Source organism: Pelobates fuscus, chromosome 1 (genome assembly GCF_036172605.1).
Source record: "Pelobates fuscus isolate aPelFus1 chromosome 1, aPelFus1.pri, whole genome shotgun sequence".
NCBI classification, from domain to species: Eukaryota; Metazoa; Chordata; class Amphibia; order Anura; family Pelobatidae; genus Pelobates; species Pelobates fuscus.
The window spans coordinates 247,002,099-247,026,567 of NC_086317.1; the positions used below are offsets into that span (position 1 = coordinate 247,002,099).

General features: G+C 42.3%; 1 protein-coding gene across 1 annotated transcript in view; it reads left to right on the top strand.

The window, feature by feature from the left end:
* The first annotated feature begins 2,644 nt into the window (after positions 1-2,644).
* Positions 2,645-24,469, top strand: part of COL9A2 (collagen type IX alpha 2 chain) — a 72,229-nt gene continuing 50,404 nt past the window's right edge. Inside the window, exons 1-3 of the mRNA XM_063456391.1 lie at positions 2,645-2,891; positions 6,417-6,491; positions 18,867-18,899. Coding sequence (XP_063312461.1) covers positions 2,820-2,891; positions 6,417-6,491; positions 18,867-18,899 — 180 coding nt within the window. The 5' untranslated portion in view covers positions 2,645-2,819. The remainder of the gene's footprint in view (positions 2,892-6,416; positions 6,492-18,866; positions 18,900-24,469) is intronic.

Below are 24,469 nucleotides of genomic sequence, written 5' to 3' on the forward strand. Positions count from 1 at the left end.
GCCAGGGGGTAGGACAACAGGTCCCCCCCCTTTGAAGTATTTTAGGGCCCCCACCCACCGCTCAGGGGTGGGGGCCGGGGGAGGACAATAGGTCTCCCCCCCTTATTTTACTTTAGGGACCCCACCCGCCGCTCAGGGGTGGAGGTCGGGGGGGGGGGCAATAGGTCCCCCCTTTAGTTTAAAAGCCCACAGGCTGCTCACTGTTTACTAGACATGCCCCTACTCGTGGCATAGCGAGTAGGGGCATAATTTACTAATACTAAGTAATCTTTACTTAGTATTAGTAAATTTGGCTGAAAGGCCAATTTAGGTCTCTCAGCCTTTTAGTAAATAGCTCCCTAATACCGTGGGAATTAGGGCGTTATCTACTTATTTATTCCTGTCATTCCATTGACTGGCTAAGTGACTTACATTTTATATGAATGTGTGTTACTTCATTGTTGTAAGTGTTGCAAATGCTTACAGCTGAATCCTGGCTATGTTTGTATACTTTTTATTTATACTTGTATACAGTGTAACATTCTTCATTCTTTCACAGGGTAGGTATATTAGTACTTCAGCAATACTGTACTTCGGAACCTCAGAACTTCGGCAACTTCGGAACTTCAGAACTTCGACACTTCGGCAATTTCGGAACTTCGGGACTTCAGCAATTCCGCACTTCGGCAATTCAGCTATTCGGACAGTCAGAAGTATCCGAATGTCCGAATTGGCCGAAATTCGTCTGAATTGAAACGAATTGCACATGTCTAATCTCAACTCGTTACCTGTATATAAGACACCAGGGGGCTAGAAATAACTCAGGGAGCTCTGTCACTCTCTCACTATGTGTTTAAAGTCCTCCTACCGAGTAGCTTGTGAAGCTGCCTCCGTGGAATTAGGTGACCACCTCCCTGAAATGAGTTTTGCCATGTTGGGATGTCTGTATTCTGTCTCTCACTGTTAATATACACCTACCATTAAAATTATAGACTGATCATTTCTTTGTCAGTGGACAAACGTTTAAAATCAGCAGGGATCAAATACTTTTTTCCTTCACTGTACAAGACCATATTTAAACAGACAATGTTAAAAGCAATGTATAATAATGTGCATATAAAGTTACATTGATGTTTAAATATGGTCTTGTACATTACTGTCACTTTAAGACTGTTCTTCACATATCACAAATCACATTGTAGAACTTTTTGCACATACTTTGCACTTTTTTACACTGCTAGCACTTTACTATTACAGCCATTTTTGCACATAGTTTAATTAAAGCACTCAGTGTAATTACAGACAAGGTGCTTAGTAACACTCCATCACTAGAGTCACTTTAATGTAGTATCTATCGTAGCACTTTTTAATGAGCACTATTTTAGATATATGTCTTCCATCCTGCTTTACCACATATACTTGCACAAATGTTTGATCTAAATGATCCTTTCTAAATTCGCAATCGGGCATTTACTAATTTGTCGACCCATCCCCCTAGCAACGGTACGGCGAGCTGTGTTGCTATGATGACGCCGGTGGCGCCATTATCGAATCAGGTCAAGTTTGGGGGCAGAGCTTGCTCACATATGCGCACAGGAGCCGTTAAGACGCTGGTCACAACACACTGCACCTGGGGTGAGTCATTTTCTTCATTTATCTTTAATATAAAAATGTTTATTGTTTATTGTCATTGTATCTTTGTTCCTGAGGAAAGTCCTTTTATGGGACTGAAGCGCTGATCTTTTAACATTGAATGATGATTTTGAAACTTTTTAACCAAGGCCGAGAGTGTAGCCTCTCTCCTATGAATATTGAATATTGGAAGCCCTGGTAATATTGCACCCGGCACTTTACTATATACCTTGAGTGCAGGGACCCACAGCAGTATATATATATATATATATATATATATATATATATATATAACATTCAAGATCCAGCACACTGGCTCATTCACTAAACAGCAATTCCAAGTCTCACAGAATGGAATAGTTTTATTTAAAAACACCTCACCTAGGCAAAAAACAATAGGGGTTTAGTTACATTATATGATCATACATTGCATAAGCCTGCCACTACGTCAATGTCAAACTTTTGGTGAAACTCGAAACTGATGTTTAGTGAATGTGCAAGTGCGCTGGATCATGTATGTTGTATAAATTGGCCCCAGCAGCACCCTATAATGTATGCATGTTCAGGTCTCTCTCTCTCTCTCTCTCTCTCTCTCTCTCTCTCCATACACCCATATGTTTGTGTCTGTATGTATGCATGTGGTCTGTGACATCTTCAAGTCACTGTAAAATATGTATATGATTACATTTATTGTCTTCTCTAAGATTTGTTTGTGTTTCTGGTTTAGGGACCATCTACCGCTAGCCTTTAACTAAAAAGTACACAATTTTCTTTACTTCATTTATTGCTTCTGGGCATCTTTTTTTTGTTTTGTTTTGATTTTGTTTCTCACATACAATGTGAACTCAGTAATGTTGATTCATAGGAGTGTATTTTAGGAGCATGGGAATTTGCTGAGGGAAGCTGTCATTTTCTTTCATGCCCACTTATTTTAATTATAAGGAGGGGATTCCTCTTCCACCAACCAATCTCCCATTTACCTCACCCTGCAAGTCATTACATATTCATGGGCTCTCCCCTCCTGTCCAGCCTTACCCCTTCTGTCTGTGTGAAGGAGCAGCATCCCAGAGACTCCTGTATTAGAGTCTGGTAACACAGGGATCACTGGTGCTCCTGCTTTGGTTGCAGGATTTTGCAGGAGCCTGTCTTTGGCTACTACTCCCTCCCCTCCCCCTTTCTGCAGGTCCTGGTGATCAGACGCTCGCACCATGGTCAGCACCTGGGGCATCCTTCGGGTCTATGTGGTCCTTCACCTTGCCTGCGTTTCCCTGGCTCAGTTTGTAAGTGTTTTATCTTTCTTCCAGTGTAACTACTCATGTCTGGGCTAAGATAGGTCATTATAACAGTGTCATTCTTTACCACTAACATAATTTTTATATACATATTTTAGATTGTAACCTTATCTGAGCAGGGCCCTCTTCACTTCTTGCCACTGTTCCCTTTAGATATTTAGTCATTTCTTAGTTGATTTTTATTTTGTTATTCTGAGGCGCAACAGAATATGTTGGGGCTATAATAATGAAACTGAAGTAGAAATGGGATAGCACAAAAATATTGACTCTGAATCTGCAAAGGGATGCACCTTACCTATACACAGTCCAACTTTTGAATGTATGTGTTAAGTACAGTAGCAAAAGTCTAGATAAGCAATATAGGCCACAACTTGCAAATGACCTGTAGTGTAGATGTCTTTGCTATCGTATACACCACTGTCAGCTTTAAACCATCAGAGCATCTACTGACTAATTACAATTAGCATCTCTACAATCTGATGTACTCTAAGGACTACAGAGATACGCATATCCCAGATAGCATGGCTTAGACTTGAATAAGTGTCTTTATTACATCTTAGGAGAAGACAAAAAGATCCTGTGAAATCCATTACTTCTTTTACTGGGAAAGGTTTGCATAGCTGCTTTTATGTCATATTGTCTAAAAAAAAAAGACTAGTAACATGCTTTTGCAGGCATGCTTGGCAGTGGAAGGGTTAAGACATGCTCACCTTTATGATATGTGTATAAACCCTCTGTGGCACAATACACTATCCGCTGAGTAGGCAACATTCAGCATTCCAGATGTTGTGGACTACAATTCCCATGATGCTCTGCCAGCAATTATGGGAGATGTAATCCATAACATCAGGAATGCCAAAGATTGCCTAACCCTGCGTGTAGAAAAATAAATACAGCATAACATTGAATACACTTAGCAAGACTAATTTCAGCTCTGTCAGCTACACACTGTGCGGACAGTTTTAATATAGAAATTACCCAGTGTTTTTCATTGCTTTTTAGCCTTAAAGGACTTTAAATACCAAATTTGGGATATCACCATCTGGTCCCTAAAGAGATTATATCAGCATGTGATTTCTTATTTAATTAGCATTTCCAACTCATTGTAGCCCAGCTTTTCTTAATTAGGTGGATATTTCCATTTTGGAATTTGACACTGAAAGAACATATTGCCTTGGCAGCATTAACCTTCATTGGCCCTTAAGGGGTTAATATATATCGGAAGCTTTGGATAAGATGCCATATGGCTATTTTTTTTCTCTTTGTCAAATGACAGCAAGTATTTATCACAATGGGCATGATAATTTCTGCCGATCTGTTAGTGGGAAGGTGAGAATGTAGCAGGCTTCTAAGGAATATGTGGAATTGCTTGTTACAGAAAGATTTATATAAAATGATACAGGAAAGCTCATAATATAATAAAACTGAAAAAAAATCTGGAATCTTATTTAAAATTCTCTAGGTAACATGTTTTTGGGGGGCATCCTTTGTTAGGAAAAATTACAAATTTGAAAGGTGCTTGTAGGTCAGGAGCCAGGAGGAATGCATAGAGCTGAGACATTTGGCGTTCACATGTGAGAACAAAGTAGCTCATTCAGTAGCCAGGAGTCTGGTCCTGTTCCCCTTGCAGTCACAGAGCCCCTGAACACAAACAAATAGTGAGGAGAGGGAATTTGTGGGTTATTGATATTCCTGCATGAATAAGGAGTGCTATACTAAACTATAAGACGCTCTTATTCATCATATTTTCTTTAAATGACACAATTAGGCCGCACTTTGATTTTAGTTAGAGTGGTAAGAAATATATAGATTTCAAAAAGCAAGGGCCTCTTGACTACCTCCATTTAGAGATTGTTCTCATTAATCTTCTTTTTATAAAGCATCAATCTACATGTTTAGGTGTGTATTGCTCTGCTAACCGCATTCCTGTAGTATTTGTTCCAACATCACATGTCCATAAGTAACAATTGAAGAGGCATGGTCCCAGAAAGCTAGTAATTTACTTCGGGATATTTTTGAGTCATGAGTCGATGCATACCTCCAATAATGATAAAATCCATAGTGAAAATGAAACTCTTCTGGCATGTAATATTCACTAATTAAAGTGTGTTTATTTAAAAACATACTGGATTTGCAAAATGTAGGCCAAAGCTGCTCAGGTGGAAATCTAGCCTAGCTTGAGAACTTTTTGAATAATGCATCATATACTTGTAATTAAGTGCAGTATTTTTTATTTTTATTTTAATACATCACCTATATGATGCTTAACTGTTATCGGAATATCACAGAAGTGACAGTTTAGAGTACCCAAACAAATCTTGCTGTCATGACATGGCTATTTGTTCATTTCTAGCTACGTGAGACCACTCAAGAAAAGTCATTATATTCATAAATGCTTTATTCTTGGAGAAACATTGTACTAATTATTATTTAATTAACTTTTAATAATTTGTTTCCCCAGTCCTTTATCATACATGGGTCCCTTTTTTGTAATGTTTGTGTGTAGATTTCATGAATTAGTTTAGTGGCGAGTAAAACATTTAAAGTTGTGCAACGATTCCATGCCTATATTTAATGACATATTCTGCATGCCCTTGCTTTGAATGCTGTGTTCTAGAATGTATGTAATGTCCTGTTGTCATACTCTGTCAATTTTAGAATACAAATCTTCAACATGGATTTACATTAGTAGCAAAGAAAATGCTCATCCAAATGGAATGATCTGATCTTAACATTTTCTTTTTCTATCTTGGGGAACATACATAGTGTGGGAGCCTTGTAAGTTAGTGGATGGTATGGTGCACAAGTGATGTGAGTTGAAATAGATCCCTTCAACGGTCTTACAGAATTCTCATGCCTGCTGTAGATCTTTTGGACTTTTAGATACTTTAGGGATTTTATTGGATGAAGTGGGCCCCACGATCATGGAGAACAAGGATCCATCAAACTAAAGCAAAAGTAACCATATTTGCAAGGGTTTTATACTATACAGAAACTGAGGATGGGTCCAATTATATAAACAATGAAATATAGCAGAATACTTCTCAAACAGAGTGAAGGCCATGGGCTACCAGTTTTGATTTCAACCCTTGTGATTCTAATACCATTATAACTTTTCGCCTCTATGTTACTACATGGACCAACAGTTGTAAAAGCTGTTAACCCTGTCTTGCAACTGGTAAACATTATCTCTAGACGAGTTATTGTTATAAATTGATTTAAAGCTACATTATGCAACAGTAGTTGAGTCCTAGTTCCCCTTTTAAAAGTTTTTTATGTTCTAATATAACAGGTGTCTGTGTTGCATTTGTAAGATTATTATTAAAATCTAGATCAAGAGGAGATACATTTTAAGCACGAGAATATGATATATAAAATATGTATTATTAGTAGTATTCAAGATATATTCTCACAATAGAGGTATTCATGGTTCATACCTAAAAAAAGGTTTTTAGCCCTTTATATTTTTAATTTTACTGATGTTTTCTTTTTCTTTTCTTTTTTTCCGTCTAGAGGGGTCCAGCAGGAGAACCGGGTCCTCCTGGCCCACCAGGCCCTCCAGGGATCCCTGGATCAGATGGCATAGATGTGAGTATACAATTCAGAAACAAAGAACCTGTGTTTACCCTGCTGAAGAACTGCACTTCAGCCACCACTAGAGGTCCTGCTTTTAACGCTGTAATAATGTATCTACTGTCTGAATTGATATAAATGCTGGTGCAGTGCTTGAACAAATGTATGGTTGCTATTTAATATAAAATATGCTTTAACAGGACAGCATGCACACAATTATATACGGTAGTTCTCAAAGTTCATTTTTGCTAATATATATATATATATATAAACACAAGAAAATATGTCAAATATGCAATGTAATACTTTAGCAGCCTGTTGATATGGGGGCTTTGATAATTGTCTTAATTTACTAGGCTGTGAAGGTGCTAAGTCTGTCTGTGGCCCCCAGGGATTGTGGCTGACTTTGTCACTTTTGGGGTTTGTGTCAGCTGTCTGTCAAAAGGGGTACATAAGGCCCTGTCCTGTCATCGCCCCTTTGTTGAAACTGACTTCTTACTGGATCAACTGTGCCCTAGTCTACCTTTTACGAAGGAGGCATACATGTTGATTATGCAACATTGTTCTTAATCATCAGATTTTGTAACTAATAATTTTAAATGGTTGTTGGGAAACTTTGTAAAAACATGTCAGGTAAGGAATTCAAATATATACTAAGCTGATGTTTTGTCCAATGCATAATTGTGTATTTGTGATGTAAATATAACATGAGGACAAACTCCCCACCCCCTGCCCCCCAAAATATGATGTAGCTTTTAAGATAATATGGCTCACTGCTTAAGAAAGACAAAAAACAAAACATATGTTCAAAGAGTTGATTATTTCATTCTACTAATAGGCTCCCTAATGATAATATATAATATTGTCTGTAGAAAACTGCATGGTTTACTGTATGCTCCCTAAGTGTTTTTTTTTTTTTTTTTTATATATAAATATCTGTCCCCCCAACATTTTCTTTGGTTACTAACTGATGCATAGGGGTTACTGCTCTGAAAAGGAACCCCTGGGCACCATTATAACATCATTGGAATTAAGTTGTTACGGTGCCAGAAGGTCCCTGGCTCTGGCATATCTTTAGAGGTTGAACAGGTAATGAAGGGTTTAACCCCAAAGTGTTGAATCCAGTGTTGGTAAGCTCTACCCATATACGGTACTACTGATTTTGTCTGAGACCTGTGGCTCCATGTATGTATGGGCCGATTTGCTAAAGGGACACACTGACATTAAAAATAAATACATTTATTTCTAATGTTGGAGTGTGTGTTCTCTATTTTAGATTTAGCACCCCACTGTGTCTGAAAAGTATGTTACTTATTTCTAATTCTGTTCTTCACCGCAGTGATAATATTCCCTGCCATTCAATTTCTTTTTTTAATGGAGAAGAATTGAGATAGAAAGCACATATGATCCACTCTTTAAAACTAACATTTCTATATGAGAAGCAATCAAAGAAAGTGAGGAAGGCAACTCTCCTTGCTGTCGGGTTGTCAGTTGCGATGTGTTAACGAAGGAGGATTTTAATACAACTGCTGATTTCTACTGAAATGTGCCATGTAAAACAAGTCAATCAGGATATGCTGTTAACCTCTAAAGTACCTCAGCAGACTGAAGTGATATGGGGGTGTGAAGCATCCCTTTAACCCCTTAAAAACATAGGCAATTGCAAAAGGCAATCCCTGCTCAGACCATTTTCCATACAAGAAATTAAAGACACTATCAACAGTCTGCCGTCGGGCAAATCTCCAGGGGCAAATGGCTTAACTTACTTGTACTATAAAACGTTTGTGGACGTTTTGACGCCAAAACTCCTCAAAGTATACTAGCAGACGAAAGACACCGGCTCCTTACCCAAGAAAATGCTGATAGCCACAATCATTACCATACCAAAGCCGGACAAACCTACTGATACGTGCAAAAACTTTAGACCCATTTCCCTCTTCAACATGGACGCCAAGATCTATGCCAAAATGCTGGCCAATAGATTGAAGCCTATCCTCCCCTTCCTGATAAAAGATGGTCAGACGGGGTTCATTGCAGAGCGACAGGGGCTGGATAATACCAGGAAATTGTTTATACTACTAGACCGGCTCAGGGGTACCAGCTGGGGTGGACTTCTTCTAGCTCTACACGCGGAAAGAGCGTTTGACCGCCTCGGCTGGCCCTTCCTGAGACATACGCTGGAGGCCTACGGCTTCCCCCCTTCACTTTTTGCACAGGATTTCACACTATACGCTGACCCCATGGCGCAGGTGCTCCAGATGGGGTTCCTTTCTCCCCCCTTCCACATAACAAATGGTACGAGTCAGGGATGCCCCCTTTCTCTGATCCTATACGTCCTAGCCATAGAGCCATTATTGGAAAACATTATAATTAACACCGATATACACAGGGAATACCAATATGAAACCCCCATAAAGATCAGTGCATTCGCTGATGACATCCTGCTATACATAACTGACGCGGAGCGATCCCTACCAGCCATAATGAGGACCATCACCACATACGGGGAAGTGTCGTACTGCTCACTAAACACCTCCAAAACACAAGCTCTCTCGCTGGGAATGCCAGAGAGTGTCCCTTCACTCATACACCGAACCTTTCAGTTCGAATGGCGAACAGACACAAATAAATACCTAGGCATTACAGTCACCAAAAAACCCACAGACCTCTATGCTACTAACTATATCAAAACCTGGAATGCTTGTCGGACACTATTACAAAAATGGAAACATTTTTTCTTTCCTGATCGGAAGGAATTATAGCACTTAAAATGGTTGCTTTGTCCAAACTCATATACCTATTTCGCACGATCCCCATTGCACTTCCCCGGCTTCTTTCAAGTCGATCCAAAGGGACATAACTAGATTTGTGTGGGCACGAAAGAGACCAAGGATGAACCTAAAATGACTAAAAGCCCCTGAGCACAGTGGGGGTCTAGCCCTTCTAGATCTCCAATCGTACTTTTATGCCACTGTCGTAGCAACGAATATACCGCATCTAATGTTGGGGATTTCTCCCCAATGGGTAAAGCTGGAGAATCAACTCCTTTCCCCTCATTCACTTCTGCAATAAAGTGGCTACCAAAACACCTATGCCCCCTAATATGAACAGGTCTGAGAGAGGATGCATTTTTTCTTAATATATGGGACAAACATACGGGTGGCGTGTGTGGGGTGGGGAGTATATCCCTGGCAACCCCGTTGGCAGCCCTCCCATACCTGATACCTACATTTCATGCAAGACCCTGGATAGAAAAAGGGGTCACCCACCTTCAGCAGCTATTTTCCCCACATACCCTCCTGGAATTTGACACTTTGCTATCTAAATATACGCTCCAGAACTTCTCTTATTATTCATATGTACAGCTTTGCTCCTTATTAACAAGAACCCATCCCAGAGCAGCTGGGGTAAGCCCTCCTAAGACCACGATTACAGAATGGTAAGGTATGTGTATTAACCAGTTTAAACAGTTAAAAGTTAAAACAATCTCCATGTGCTAGAGACTGTTTTCACAACACACACACTTTGCTAATGCTAATCCAGCTGCGCAATAGGAGATAGATTTGAAGGGCAAATACACCCAGAAGCAGTGGGAACATATCATTAACTTAGCCAAGAAAGTAACAAAATCTGCTGCACACATAAAACCATTTCCAGGTGGTATATGGTGCACAGCCGCCTACACAAAATTTACCCCACCACGTCTCCAACATGCTGGAGGTGCAAGACAGAGGTGGGATCCATGCTGCATGTGTAGTGGCAGTGCCAGGTACTATCAACCTTTTGGACGGCCATACACAACACTATCACACAACTGACGGGGTGCACGTTGCCCTACTCACCCCACGCATATCTTCTAGATATACTCACTGAGATACCAAGACTCCACACTAAACTTATAGTACATATAGTACTAACCGTGCAAAAATTAATACTGTAGCTAAATCGTGGAAATCAAAGTCAGCTTCGACACTTACGGAGGTGCTTGCTGACTTTGTGTATTAAAAGATACCCCTTTTCTCTTCTGTACCCCTTCCCACCTTGGAAAACTTAATAAACTTCCAAGTTGAAAAATAAAAGCATTTGAGCTATATGTTTGTTTAACCAAATTTGACCTATTTCAGATTAAGTGCATTTATCAGTGGCGTACATACCGGGGTCGCGGCAGCGACTGGGCCCGTTCAATTTAAAGTGTCACTAAGAGTGTTATCTCACATTACTCAAATATTGTATGGTTTTCATATTGCCCTATGAAGTTTTTTCTGTTGGTATTTTTTTCAAGGGCTTGCTCCATATGTTCTGGAAGATTTTGTGTGTACAATTTTTATTGTTAACTTTTCTTCTCACTTGTCACTAGTGTTATTCATAATTTAGAGCACATTATTAGTTTTTGTTTTGTTTGATCTGTGCGTATGTGCATCACTAGGTGTGTGGGGTTCCAGGTGTTTATTTAGTTGTAATTACATAGCTGAAAAGAGACTTGCGTCTATCAAATTCAGCCTTCCTTGCTGTTGATCCAAAAGAAGGCAAAAAATCTAGTCTGAAGCACTTTCAATTTTGCAACAAGCTAGGAAAAAAATTCTTCTTGACCCCAAAATAGCAGTCAGATGTCTCCTTGGATCAAGCAGCTATTACCTCACTAATTAGAAATGATATCCCTTTATGTTTTGTTTTTGCAAGTATTTATCCAATTGCAGTTTAAACATTTGTATGGACTCTGATAAAACCACCTCTTCAGGCAGAGAATTCCATATCCTTATTGCTCTTACTGTAAAAAATAAAAATAAAATTTCTTTGCCTTAGATGAAATCTCCTTTCTTCCAGCCTAAATGTGTAGCCCTATTTATGAATAGATTTCTAGATAATGGTTTGTACTAACCCCGAATAGATTTGTATAATGTTATCATATCCTCTCTGAGGTGACGTTTTTCCATACTAAAGAGATTTAAATTTTTTAACCTTTCTTTGTAACTAAAACGCTCCATTCCTTTTATCAATTTTGTAGCTCGTCTTTTTCTAGTGCCATGATATCTTTCTTTAGAACAGGTGCCCAAAATTGCACAGCATATTCAAGGTGTGGTCTTACCAGCGATTTATAAAGAGGCAAAATTATATTTTCATGCCCCTATTTATACATGACAAAACCTTACTGGCCTTAGCAACTGCAGATTGACATTGCATATTGCTGCCTAATTTGTTGTCTATAACAATTCCCAAATCCTTCTCGTGTGTGGTTACCCCTAATTCACTACCATTAAGGGTGTAAGTTGCTTGTGCATTCTTGACCCCGAAGGAGTATTTTATTACTTTACAAAGTTTTGTGTCATCTGCAAACACTGATACATGGCTTTCAATGCCTATTTCAAGATCATTTATAAATATGCTGAATAGAAGCGATCCCAAAACAGACCCCTGAGGGACACCACTTACCACTTTTGTCCAGCCTGAAAATTTACCATTAATGACAACTTGTTGTACTCTATCCTTAAGCCAATGTTTTACCCAAGAACAAGAATATTCATCTAGACCAATTTCATTTAGTTTGAAGATTTACCTATTGTGAGGAACTGTATCAAATGCCTTGGCAAAATCCAAGTAGATCACATCCACTGCAAAACCATGATCTATACGTCTACTTACTTCTTCGTAGAATGCAATTAGGTTAGTTTGACATGACCTATGTTTCATAAAACCATGCTGATTATTGCTAATAAAGTTCTTTCCAATGAATTCCTGAATATTATCCCTTAATAGCCCTTCAAATATTTTCCTAGTCACGGAAGTTAAGCTCACATGTCTATCATTTCCATTATTTGCTGCAGGTAAGGTCATTTTTGTTTTGCAGTGCAGCACCCATCCCCTCTACATATATATTCTAAATATATAAACTTGTTTTCTTAGTTCCTTGTTGACCTTGCATAGATCCAAGCATTCCAATGTGTGGCATGTATCAAATGCTTTCCTGTAGTCAATCCATGCTTAGCCAGTCAGGGTGAGAGCCTGTTGCTAGTAACTGATTAATTTCTGCTGCTAGGCAGTGTTGGTTTCTTTATTCGGTAGGTGTGGAACATGTCGGGTCCTGTTGGTGTCCTACTTGTTGCTAGATATCTCTGACTATGATGGTGGCGAGGACTTGGTGACTGTTTTGGCAGGAGCAGTGGACTACTTTCATGTCTAGTAGCCACTGGGCCTTTGTGTTATGTGATGCTTCTTTCTCCCAGATTTTCTTCCAGTATCCTGCAGCTATGTGTATACCTTGGATGATTTTTGGTAAACAAGGCATTTATTCTATTAGTCTCTACTTTTCTGGTGTTCTCTTCCAGTCTAACTATGTAGTCAAGCTGTCGGAGGACCACTAATGCTGTGGCATAAATTGAGCTTATTGGTCTCTATGATGGTGTTAATAGAGCCTCATTAACCACTGTTTGCTTACTGTCTGGTAGCAGTTTTCCAGTGATCTTTAGTTGTCTTGTCCGGTGGTCAATGATTGCTAGCTTTCTATGATTATATCTGTCAAATCTGCTGTTATTTTGGGGCACAGATGCAGATTTGCAACCCACAGTTTGTATAGATGTGGGTATAGGAATTTCTTCCTTGTCATGGCTTATGTATGTTTGTGTAGTCAATCTAATTCCACTTGTGACACTAGCTATATCTCACAAAAGATAAAACCTGGCAAAAATAGTGGGAATTTAGTTACAGTATATGATCATACATTGTGGGAGGCTTATGCAATAATTGATCATATACTGTAACTGTATCCCCATTATTTTTGACTGTTAGATTTTAAAATTTTATTATTATTCTAAAACTATTACATTTTCTAAACAAAAAAGGAGAGCTCTGTCCCAAATAATTTATGAATGAAAAGTCTATACAATCCTTTATTGTAAAACTAAAAACCACTTGTACACTTACCACAACCACCACGCATGTGTTCGTCTTGTGGTAGTGTAGTACAAGGCTAAATAAACCATGTGAGGGTTATTTACAGTAGGAGGGGGAGTGAAAAGAATGAATGAACTAACGGACAGAGTGTGTGTAGGTATACAACTCTGGGGTTCAGAAGTACACCCCAAGAGAAGGAGCTGTGTATTGCCCTAAGCACAGAATCAAATAGAAAGATACACAGTGGAAAGTTAGATACAACTCAGTATCTGTCTAAATTGATGTACAGGGAATAGGTCCCAAGACTGATACAAATGTGTCAATGTAGTATGACAAAGTCTAATTAGCAGATACTATGAGTGGTGAGTGCCATGTTTAAACAAATGAGCGCAGCACTGGAGTCTAATCATCCAACATTGTAGTAGCAAGTGAATGCAAACAGCTATCTGAATTACTACCCACAAGAAATTAAAACACCAAGCTACAATTCAAAAGGCAGAAAGTAGAGTATATACATATCTAGGATAGATATACCCACTATAGATATATTGATCCCTATGATCTCAATCAGTAATAGGGTATCTAGTGAGAGAGAGTAATGTACCCAGGGATCTCTGCCTAATTGCTAGTGACAAAAATCTGAGAGCTCTAGCAAGAAGGTGTATCCATTAGTAATGTCTGCTTTGGAAAATAAAAGAGGATAACTAGAGTCTAGCAACAGCATATAGTTCTACTAAACAGTAGAATAGCTGTCTCCAAAAAATGGAATAAATAGGTGATTATCGTGAGTGGTAGTAGTCGAGTGCCAGAAAGGAAGAGACTAATCTGTGCCTTCGAGGGCACCTATCTGTAAGTAAGATCGAACTGCCTGATTCTGCTGGACAATCGATCAAGATAACAGATGATTCTAAGAGTGTGTTGTCACTAGTCTGTGCCTTCGATGGCACCTTTCTCTAGCTGATTAACAGGCTAACTGGCTAGCTCATCTAATAGTGCGGTCCGTGTGGCGGTCCTATTGGTGCCCGGGATGCTAAATTGCAAATCTGTAAAATCAGGCGTCTAGATGCAAAGCTGCAGTGATTATCAGGGTAACACCAAAAAGGACAAAATGTCTAGAGACTCCAGTGCTGTGCTCATTTGTTTTAACATGGCACTCAACGCTCATAGTATCTGCTAATTTGACTTTGTATCAGTCTTGGGACATATTCCCTGTACATCAATTTAGACAGATACTGAGTTGTATCTAACTTTCCACTGTGTATCTTTCTATTTGATTCTGTGCTTAGGGCAATACACAGCTACTTCTCTTGGGGTGTACTTCTGAACCCCAGAGTTGTAAACCTACCCACACTCTGTCCGTTTTTGCATTCGTTCTTGTCACTCCCCCTCCTTCTGTAAATAACCCTCACATCGTTTATTTGGCCTTGTACTGTACACTACCACAAGAAGAACACATGCGTGGTGTTTGTGGTAAGTGTACAAGTGTTTTTTAGTTTTACAATAAAGGATTGTATAGACTTTTCATTCATATAAATTATTTGGGACAGATCTCTCCTTTTTTCGTTTACTGACTATTACCTATCCCAGGGTTACTCCCTCATCTGATCCCATTCGATTGCATTTGGACCATTGTTGGGCCACCACTTCATTAACTATTACATTTTGTAAGCTTTGAAACTTGTGTTTACAATGTGTGTGTTTATGAGTAGGAGAAAAATAATAAATCCAACAACCCTACAGAGAAAGACAGTGCCTTGTTCCACACCTTTCTAAAATATCTGCAGGATAGTCTTATATCTTTAAAGAGACACTATAGGCACCAAGACCACTTCATCTCATTACAATGATCTAATTGCAGTGCCCCTGTCTGTCTTATCCCTGCAATGTAAAACATTGCAGTGCAAAGAATGCCTCTAGTGGCTGTCTACCAGACAACTACTAGAGGGCGCTTTATGCATTTCAACTGAGTTTGACTCTGTGAGACAACGCTTGATGTTCTCACATATTGCATTAAAATGGCCAGTGTTAAGCAAATCCCACAGGACAGCATTGATTCAATGCTTTCATATGGAGAAGGCCTAATGCGCGTGCATCACTTGCCACGCATGTGCTTTAGGTTCCCCCATCGTCTTGCGTCGGCAGAGGATGAGCGTGACCCAGCACCAAGCGATATTGGCGCTGGAATCATGGAATCATGTAAGTGACTGAAATTATTTTTTTATGCTTTTGTGGACGGGAGAGGGACAGAGGGGGCTGCAGGGCAGAGGGAAACTTTAGTGTTAAGAATACAAGGAAGTATTACTAACACTAAAGTGTTCCTTTAAGCAGCACTGTAACTTCTAATCTTTTCAGTCAATTCAGAATGTTAAATTATTTCTCAGCATCTGTTTACAATAGGACCTAAGATTATTCAGTTGTATATGAGTAAAAACACACACAGACTGCTCATACACAGAAATACAGACTGTTGAATACATACACACAGATTGCTAAATACACAGAGACAGCTGAATACACACACAGAGACAGCTCACTACACAGAGAGACTGATTAATACACACAGACAGACTGCAGAAAATACACACAAACTGCTGAATAAACACACACAGACTGCTCATACACAGAAATACAGACTGTTGAATACATACACACAGACTGCTAAATACACAGAGACAGCTGAATACACACACAGAGACAGCTCACTACACAGAGAGACTGATTAATACACACAGACAGACTGCAGAAAATACACACAAACTGCTGAATAAACACACACAGACTGCTCAGACACACAGGGCCGGACTGGGGATACAAAGCAGCCTTGGAAAAAAAATCTATGCCAGCCACATAAGTCATTGCGCCATATATTGTCGCATGTAATATGTAAGGCTATGTCTTGCCACCCCAGATGATTGATATATATATATATATTGCTTTTTCTTATATAAAATATTGGTCCTTTCAGAGTAAAACATTTAATTATACAGTAACCATACTCACATGCAGACACAGACAATCTCACTGACACACACAAGCTCATTGATACACAGCCTCATAGACAAACAATCTCACTGATATACATGAGCTCATTGACATAAAAACACAAGCTCACTCACTAGCAGACACACACACACACACACACACACACACACAGCTTAATGTAGTGGTTCTGGTGTCTAGCCTGCAGGCTTTTGAATGTAAACACTGACTTTTCAGAGAAAAGGCAGTGTTTACATTGCTTCCTAGTGACACCTCTAGTGACATACTCAGACGGTCACTAGAGGCGCTTTCTGTGTCAGTGCGGATTGGCTGAGATCATCAAGCTTGATGATCTCAGTCATAGAGGCAGGGCCAGTCGAGGGTAGACCAGCACGACGTTGAAAAAAAAAAAAGGTGAGTAAAACGCTATTTTTAAAAACACACACAGACACCACGACAGACACACATACATATACCATGACAGACACACACACAATGACAGACATACACACACCTTGACACACACATATACCATGACACAGACCATAACACAGAAAGACACAAACACACCATGACAAACACACACACCCACCATGACACAGACAGACATACACACACCATGATACAGACAAACTGTGACAGACACACACACACCGTGACACAGACACACATGCCACAGAAACACAAACACACACCATGACACAGACACACACCATGACACAGACAGACACACACACACACCATGACACAGACAGACACACACACCATGACACAGACAGACACACACACACACAGCATGACACAGACAGACACACACACACACACAGCATGACACACACACACACACAGCATGACACAGACACACACACAGCATGACACAGACACACACACAGCATGACACAGACACACACACACCATGACAGACACACACACATGACACAGACACACACACACCATGACACAGACACACACACACCATGACACAGACACACACACACCATGACAGACACACACACACCATGACAGACACACACACCATGACAGACACACACACCATGACAGACACACACACCCACAGCATGACAGACACACACACAGCATGACACAGACAGACACACACTCCCACTGACAGACTGACATACATACTTTTTGCTACCTGTGGGTGGGTAGACAGAAAGGTGTGCTGGCGGCCGCAGGGAGAGCTTGGATGGCGGCCACAGGGGGAACTCTTCTGGCGGCTTTAGGGGAAGCTGTGTGTTCTGTCTCTGCTCCCCAGCGCGCAGCTTAATGAGAACGGGGCCGGAATATGACGTCATATTCCGGCCCCGGTCTCATTAAGCTGCGTGCGGGGGCAGGCGAGCTGAGACAGAACACACAGCTTCCCCTGCAGCCGCCAGAAGAGCTCCCCCTGCGACCGCAGGTCACCCACATGTCTCCCCAGCCCCAGGTGCTGACGGCCCACCGTGAAATTTCCCGGTATCCCGGTGGGCCAGTCTGGCCCTGCAGACACAGAAATACAGACTCCTGAATACACACAGACACACACACACACACACACACTGCTGAATACACACACAGACTGCTGAATACATGCACACAGATTGTTGATTACATACAGACAGGCTGCTGAATACGCGCAGGCAGGCTGCTGAATACGCGCAGGCAGGCTGCTGAATACGCGCAGGCAGGCTGCTGAATACGCGCAGGCAGGCTGCTGAATACGCGCAGGCAGGCTGCTGAATACGCGCAGGCAGGCTGCTGAATACGCGCAGGCAGGCTGCTGAATACGCGCAGGCAGGCTGCTGAATACGCGCACCCAGGCTGCTGAATACGCGCACCCAGGCTGCTGAATACGCGCACCCAGGCTGCTGAATACGCGCACCCAGGCTGCTGAATACGCGCACCCAGGCTGCTGAATACGCGGACCCAGGCTGCTGAATACGCGCACCCAGGCTGCTGAATACGCGCACCCAGGCTGCTGAATACGCGCACCCAGGCTGCTGAATACGCGCACAGACTTCTAAATGCATACGCACCCAAGCTGCTGAATACGCGCACAGACTTCTAAATGCATACGCACCCAAGCTGCTGAATACGCGCACAGACTTCTAAATGCATACACACAGTCTTTTGTATTTTTCTTTTAATTATGTAAACTGTTTCTGTGTTGTTTCTATGTTAAACTGATATGTATTGTAATTACCTCTTTAAAAACTACTTGTATTTATTATCTTGTGTTTTTGATTTTTGCATTATTGTATTATGTTATTTTTTAAATTATCAAAGTCTATTGATCTATTATATAAAGAATTATTTTCTTTATGCTTCTCATGAATGCTCATTGCTTACTGCTCTATGATAAATTGGGGTTCCATAAATTATCAGAAATTATAATAATGTTAAAGTAGTTTGTGCTCATACGGACGTTGGTTAAGTATTACAACATGCCTTTATACTATGCAACATAAATGCTATGCAATATAAAAGTTATGTTATTATTAAATTAGCTGTGCTTCTTTACAGGGTGACAGAGGGCCTCCAGGGATTGGACCTGCGGTGAGTACCATCAAGTGAATGGGTTTTGATATAGACATTTGTTTGGAATTTGATTTCTAGTTTTAAAGCAATAACAAGAGCATATTTTAAGGCAAAAATGATATATCAAAATATGTTGGTATTTCACTTGCTAGATCCTGCAGTGTTGCATGTGAAAACACTGATTGAATTATTACTATATGTTCTACTCCCTGCATCTACTTTGTCATTCCCTGTATCATTATTTTAATGTATCCCTTAACTATCCTCTGTACCGAACTTGGAATGCAATACTGATCCCTCATTCTCTTTGCTCTACACAAATAGTACTCATTTGATATATCTTTAATTTTCTCTTCTTCTTACATAGTTACATAGTTACATAGCTGAAAAGAGACTTGCGTCCATCAAGTTCAACCTTCCTAACATTTGTTTTTTGCTGTTGATCCAAAAGAAGGCAAAAAAAAAACAACAGTTTGGAGCACTTCCAATTTTGCAACAAACTAGGAAAAAAATTCCTTCTTGACCCCAGAATGGCAGTCAGATTTATCCTTGGATCAAGCAGTTATTACCCTACATTGAAACATTATATCCTTGAATATTCTGTTTTTGCAAGTATGCATCTAGTTGCTGTTTGAACATCTGTATGGACTCTGATAAACCCACTTCTTCAGACAGAGAATTCCACATCCTTATTGTTCTTACAGTAAAAAAACCTTTCATTTGCCTTTGATGAAATCTTCTTTCTTCCAGTTTACACGTATGACCTTGTGTTCTTACTTTTATGTTAAGCAAGTTCCTAATTTCTATGCTGTTTAACATTAATAGCAATCAATAGTTGTCTTCTAATTGAAAACCTCAATCTTTCTAGTTATCATACAATACATCCTCCTTGTACTTCAGCATAGCAGTCAATTTTATGTCTACCACGTTTTACTTACCAGCTTGTATATAGTCATCGACGTTATATATAACAATGTTTATAGCCTCCTATACCCTATCTATCTATACCCTCGTCTATTTCTCAGATAACAGCTCACATGCTCTTTACTACTTTTATACTCACTAACCCCTTATACACTGTCATACTTTCTAGATAGCAGTTCATTCACTCTCCACGTTTACTAGTCCACGCAGTTCTCAATCTGCTTTCTAATTAACAAGCATCTGAATGTTTTCGTGCTTTCTACGTTTCATCTTCCACTATGCATTTAGGTTGGTTGGCTTGGCTCTTCTCCCATTTCTCTTGCCAGGCAGACTACTTGCCTCTTTCTCTTGTGTCTCTCCAGATTGTGACTGTAGCCTCCATACATGTAGCCTGTTCTTTATTACATTGTGGTACCAACAGGAATAACCTTTATCACAGTCAGTACCATCTTGCACTAGTCTTTTGTGAATCTGCAGTAAAATATTAAATATGGTTTGAATGCATGGATTTAAATGCACACATTACACTCATGTGCATTCACCCTTTTTCTCCCCCTCAGCTCCTCTGTGTGGCTTTTTATGTCCCAAGCACCTCTGTGTGTGTCATGTCCCCTTCCGAGCCCCTCCTTGTTTCCCCCAAGCCTCTCTTTGTGTCTTATCCCCCCTGGTCCCTCCATGTGTCCCTCCATGTGTCCCTCCATGTGTCCCTCCATGTGTCCCTCCATGTGTCCCTCCATGTGTCTCATTCGCCTTGGCACCTCCATGTGTTGCATTCCCCCCGAGGCCATTCTCCATGTGTCTCAATCCTTCCCAGCCCCTCTATGTGTCGCATTACCTCCCAGAACCTCCACGTGTCTCATTCATCTCCAGCCCCTCCATGTCTTTCATTTCCCCTCAATCTCTGCATTTGTCTCATTTCCCCCAGTCCATCCACATGTCTCCTCCCCCCAGTCCATTGATGTGTCTAATTTCCTCCCCTCAGCACCTCCATGCGTTTCAATCCCCCAGATCCTCCATGTGTCTCATCCCCCTATGCCCATCATGTGTCTCATTTCCCCCCTCAGCCCCCCATGTGTCTCATCCCCCCCTCAGACCCTCCATGTGTCTCATTCTCCCCATCGACCCCTCCATTTGTATCATCCCCCCAGCCCCTCCATTTGTCTCATTGCCTCCCTCTGTCCCTCTATGAGTCTCATTCTTCCCTTTCAGCCCCTCCATGTGTCTCATTCCCCCCCTCAGCCCCTCCATGTGTCTCATTCCCCCCTAAGCCCTTCCATGTACCTCAATCCCCCCAGTCGCACCATGTGTCACATTGCCTCACTTCAGCCCCTCCATGTGTCTCATTCCCCCCAGCCCCTCCATATGTCTCCTTTCCCACAGCCCCTCTGTGTGTGTGTCTCTTTCCTCACAGCCTTTCCCTTCCCCAGCCCATCTGTGTACCTCTTGTTCCCCTTTCTCAGCCTCTTTGTGTGTCTTTTTCTCCCCCTCAGCTCCTCAGTGTGTCTTTTTTTGTCCCCAGCACCTGTGTGTGTCTCATGTCTTCTTCCGAAACCCTCCTTGTGTCTCATTCCCCCAAGCCTCTCCTTGTGTCTTATCCCTCTGGCCCCTCCATGTGTCTCATTCCCCCCTGACCCCTCCATGTGTTTCATTCCCCCCTTTACCCTAGATGTGTTTCACCCACCCCCGGCCCCTCCATGTGCCTCATTCCTCCCTGGTCCCTTTATGTGTCGCATTCCCTCCCTGGACCTCCATGTGTCTCATTCACCCCCAGCCCCTGCATGTATGTTTTTTTTCCGAGTCCCTCCATGTGTCTCATTTCCCCCCAGTCTATCCACTTGTCTCCTTACACCCAATCCATTGATGTGTGTCATTTCCTCCCATCAGCCCTCACAACCCCTCTATGTGTCACATTCCCTCATCCCCTCCATGTATCTCTACCCCCTAGCCCCTTCATATGTCTCATTCACCCCTCAGCCCCTCCTTGTGTCTTATGTTTTCCATGTTTTTCATCCTCCTAGTTCATTCATGTGTCTCATTCCCTCCCATCAGCCTCTCCATACGCCTCAATCCCCCCAGCCCCTCCATGTGTCTCATTCCCCCAGCCGCTCCATGTGTCTCTGCCCCCCTAATCCCCTCATATGTCTAATTTTCCCACTTAGCCCCTCCATGTGTCTCATCCGCTCCTCAACCCTTCCATTTGTCTTATTTCCCCCCTCAGCCCCTCCATGTGTCTCATTCCCCCCTCATAGCCAATCCATTTGTCTCATTCCCCCGCCCCTCTATGTGTCTCATTGCTTTCCTCTATGTGTCTCATTTTTTTCTCGCACCCGCTTAATGTGTCTCATTCCACTTCCAGCCTTTCCATGTGCCTAATTCCCCCTAGTACCTCCATATGTTGCATCCCCCTACCTCAGACCCTCCATGTTTCTAATCCCCTCTCAGCCCCTCCATGTATCTCATCCCTTCCATGTTTTTCTTTCTTCCCCCAGTCCATTCATGTCTCATTCCCTCCCATCAGCCCCTCCATTTGTCTCAATCCCCTTAGCCCCTCCATGTGTCTTATTCTCCCAGCCTCTTCATGTCTCATTCCCCCCTTATGTCTCCTCCCCTACTCAGCCCTTCCATGTTTCTCATTCCCCCTTCAACCCCTCCATCTGTCTCATTTCACCCCTCATCCCTTCCATGTGCCTCAATCCCTTCAGACCCTCCATGTGTCTCATTCCCCAAACCCCTTTATGTGTATCATTTCCCCCCTAGCCCCTCCATGTGCTTCAACCCCTCCTCAGGCCCTCCATGTTTCTAATTCCTCATAGCCCCTCCATATGTCTCATTCAACCCTCAGCCCCTCCTTGTGTCTTATGTCTTCAATGTTTTTCATCCTCCCAGTTAATTCATGTTCTCATTCCCTCCCATAAGCCCCATCCATGTGTCTCAATCCCCCCAGCCCCTCCATGTGTCTCATTCTCCCAGCCCATTCATGTGTCTCATTCCCTTTCACAGCCCCTCCATGTGTCTAATTGCCTCCCACCAGCCCCTCCATGTGTCTAATTGCCTCCCACCAGCCCCTCCATGTGTTTCATTCCCACCAGCCCCTTCATGTGTCTCATTTCCCCAGCCCCTTCATGTGTCTCATTTCCCCAGCCCCTCCATGTGTCTCATGCCCCCTAGCCACTTCATGTGTCTTGAATCTCCCCTCAGCCTCCACCATGTGTCTCCCCTCAGACCCTCCATATGTCTCATTTCCCCTCCTCACCCCCTCCATTTGTCTCATTCATGTGCCTCAATACTCCCCTCAGCCCCTCCATTTGTCTCATCCCCCCAGCCCCCCTCAGCCCCTCCATTTGTTTCATTCCCCCCAGTCTCATTGCCTCCCTCTGGCTCTTTACATGTCTAATTTCTTCCACGCAGCCCTTCCATGTATCTCATTCCCCCCAGCGCCTCCATGTGTCTCATTGCCTCCCTCTGCCATTCCATTTGTCTCATTCCCCCCAGCCCTCTGTGTCTCATTGCCTCCCTCGGTCCCTCTATGTGTCTTATTCCTCCCTCACAGTCCATCCATATGTCTCACCCCCCCCCCTCAGCCCCTCCATGTGTCTTATTCCTCCCAGTCCCTATATGTGTCTAATTGCCTCCCATCAGCCCATCCATGTGTCTCATTCCCTCAGCCCCTCTATGTGTCTCATTCCTCCCTTGGTCCCTCTATGTGTCTCATTCCTCCCTCGGTCCCTCTATGTGTCTCATTCCTCCCTCGGTCCCTCTATGTGTATTATTCCTCCAAGTCCCTCTATGTATCTAATTGCCTCCCATCAGCCCCTCAATGTGTCTCATTCCCTCAGCCCCTCCATGTATCTCACCCCCCTTAGCCACTTCATGTGTCTCAAATCTCCCATCAGCCCCTCCATGTGTCTCATCTCTCCTCAGCCCCTCCATCCCCCCCCCCAGCTCTCCATGTGTCTCATTGCCTCCCTCGGTCCATCTATGTGTCTTATTCCTCCCTCACAGTCCATCCATGTGTCTCATTCCCCCCCTCAGCCCCTCCATGTACCTCAATCCCCCTGTCCCTCTATGTGTCTAATTGCCTCCCATCAGCCCCTCCATGTGTCTCATCCCCCCAGCCCCTTCATGTGTCTCATTTCCCCTCTCAGCCCCTCCTTGTGTCTCACCCCCTCCTCAGCCCTTCCATGTGTCTCATTCCCACCCTCAGCCCCTCCATGTGTCTCATCCCCCCATCCCCTCGATGTCTCTCATTTCCCCAGAGTTAATCCATGTGTCTCAGTCCCACCAGCCCTCCATGTGTCTCATTGCCTTCCTCGGTCCCTCTATGTGTCTCATTCCTTCCTCACAGTCCAATCATGTGTCTCACGCCCCCTCCAGCCACTCCATGTACCTCAATCCCCCCAGTCCCTCTATGCGTCTAATTGCCTCCCATCAGCCCCTCCATGTATCTCATCTCCCCTAGCCCCTCCATGTGTCTCAGCCCCTCCATGTGTCTCATTCTCCCCCCCCAGCCCCTCCATGTGTCTTATTCCTCCTAGTCCCTCTATGTGTTTAATTGCCTCCCATCAGCCCCTCCATGTATCTCATTCCCCCTTGCATCCCCCCCATGTGTCTAATTCCCCCCATGGCCCCTCCATTTGTCTCATTCCCACAGACCCTCCATGTGT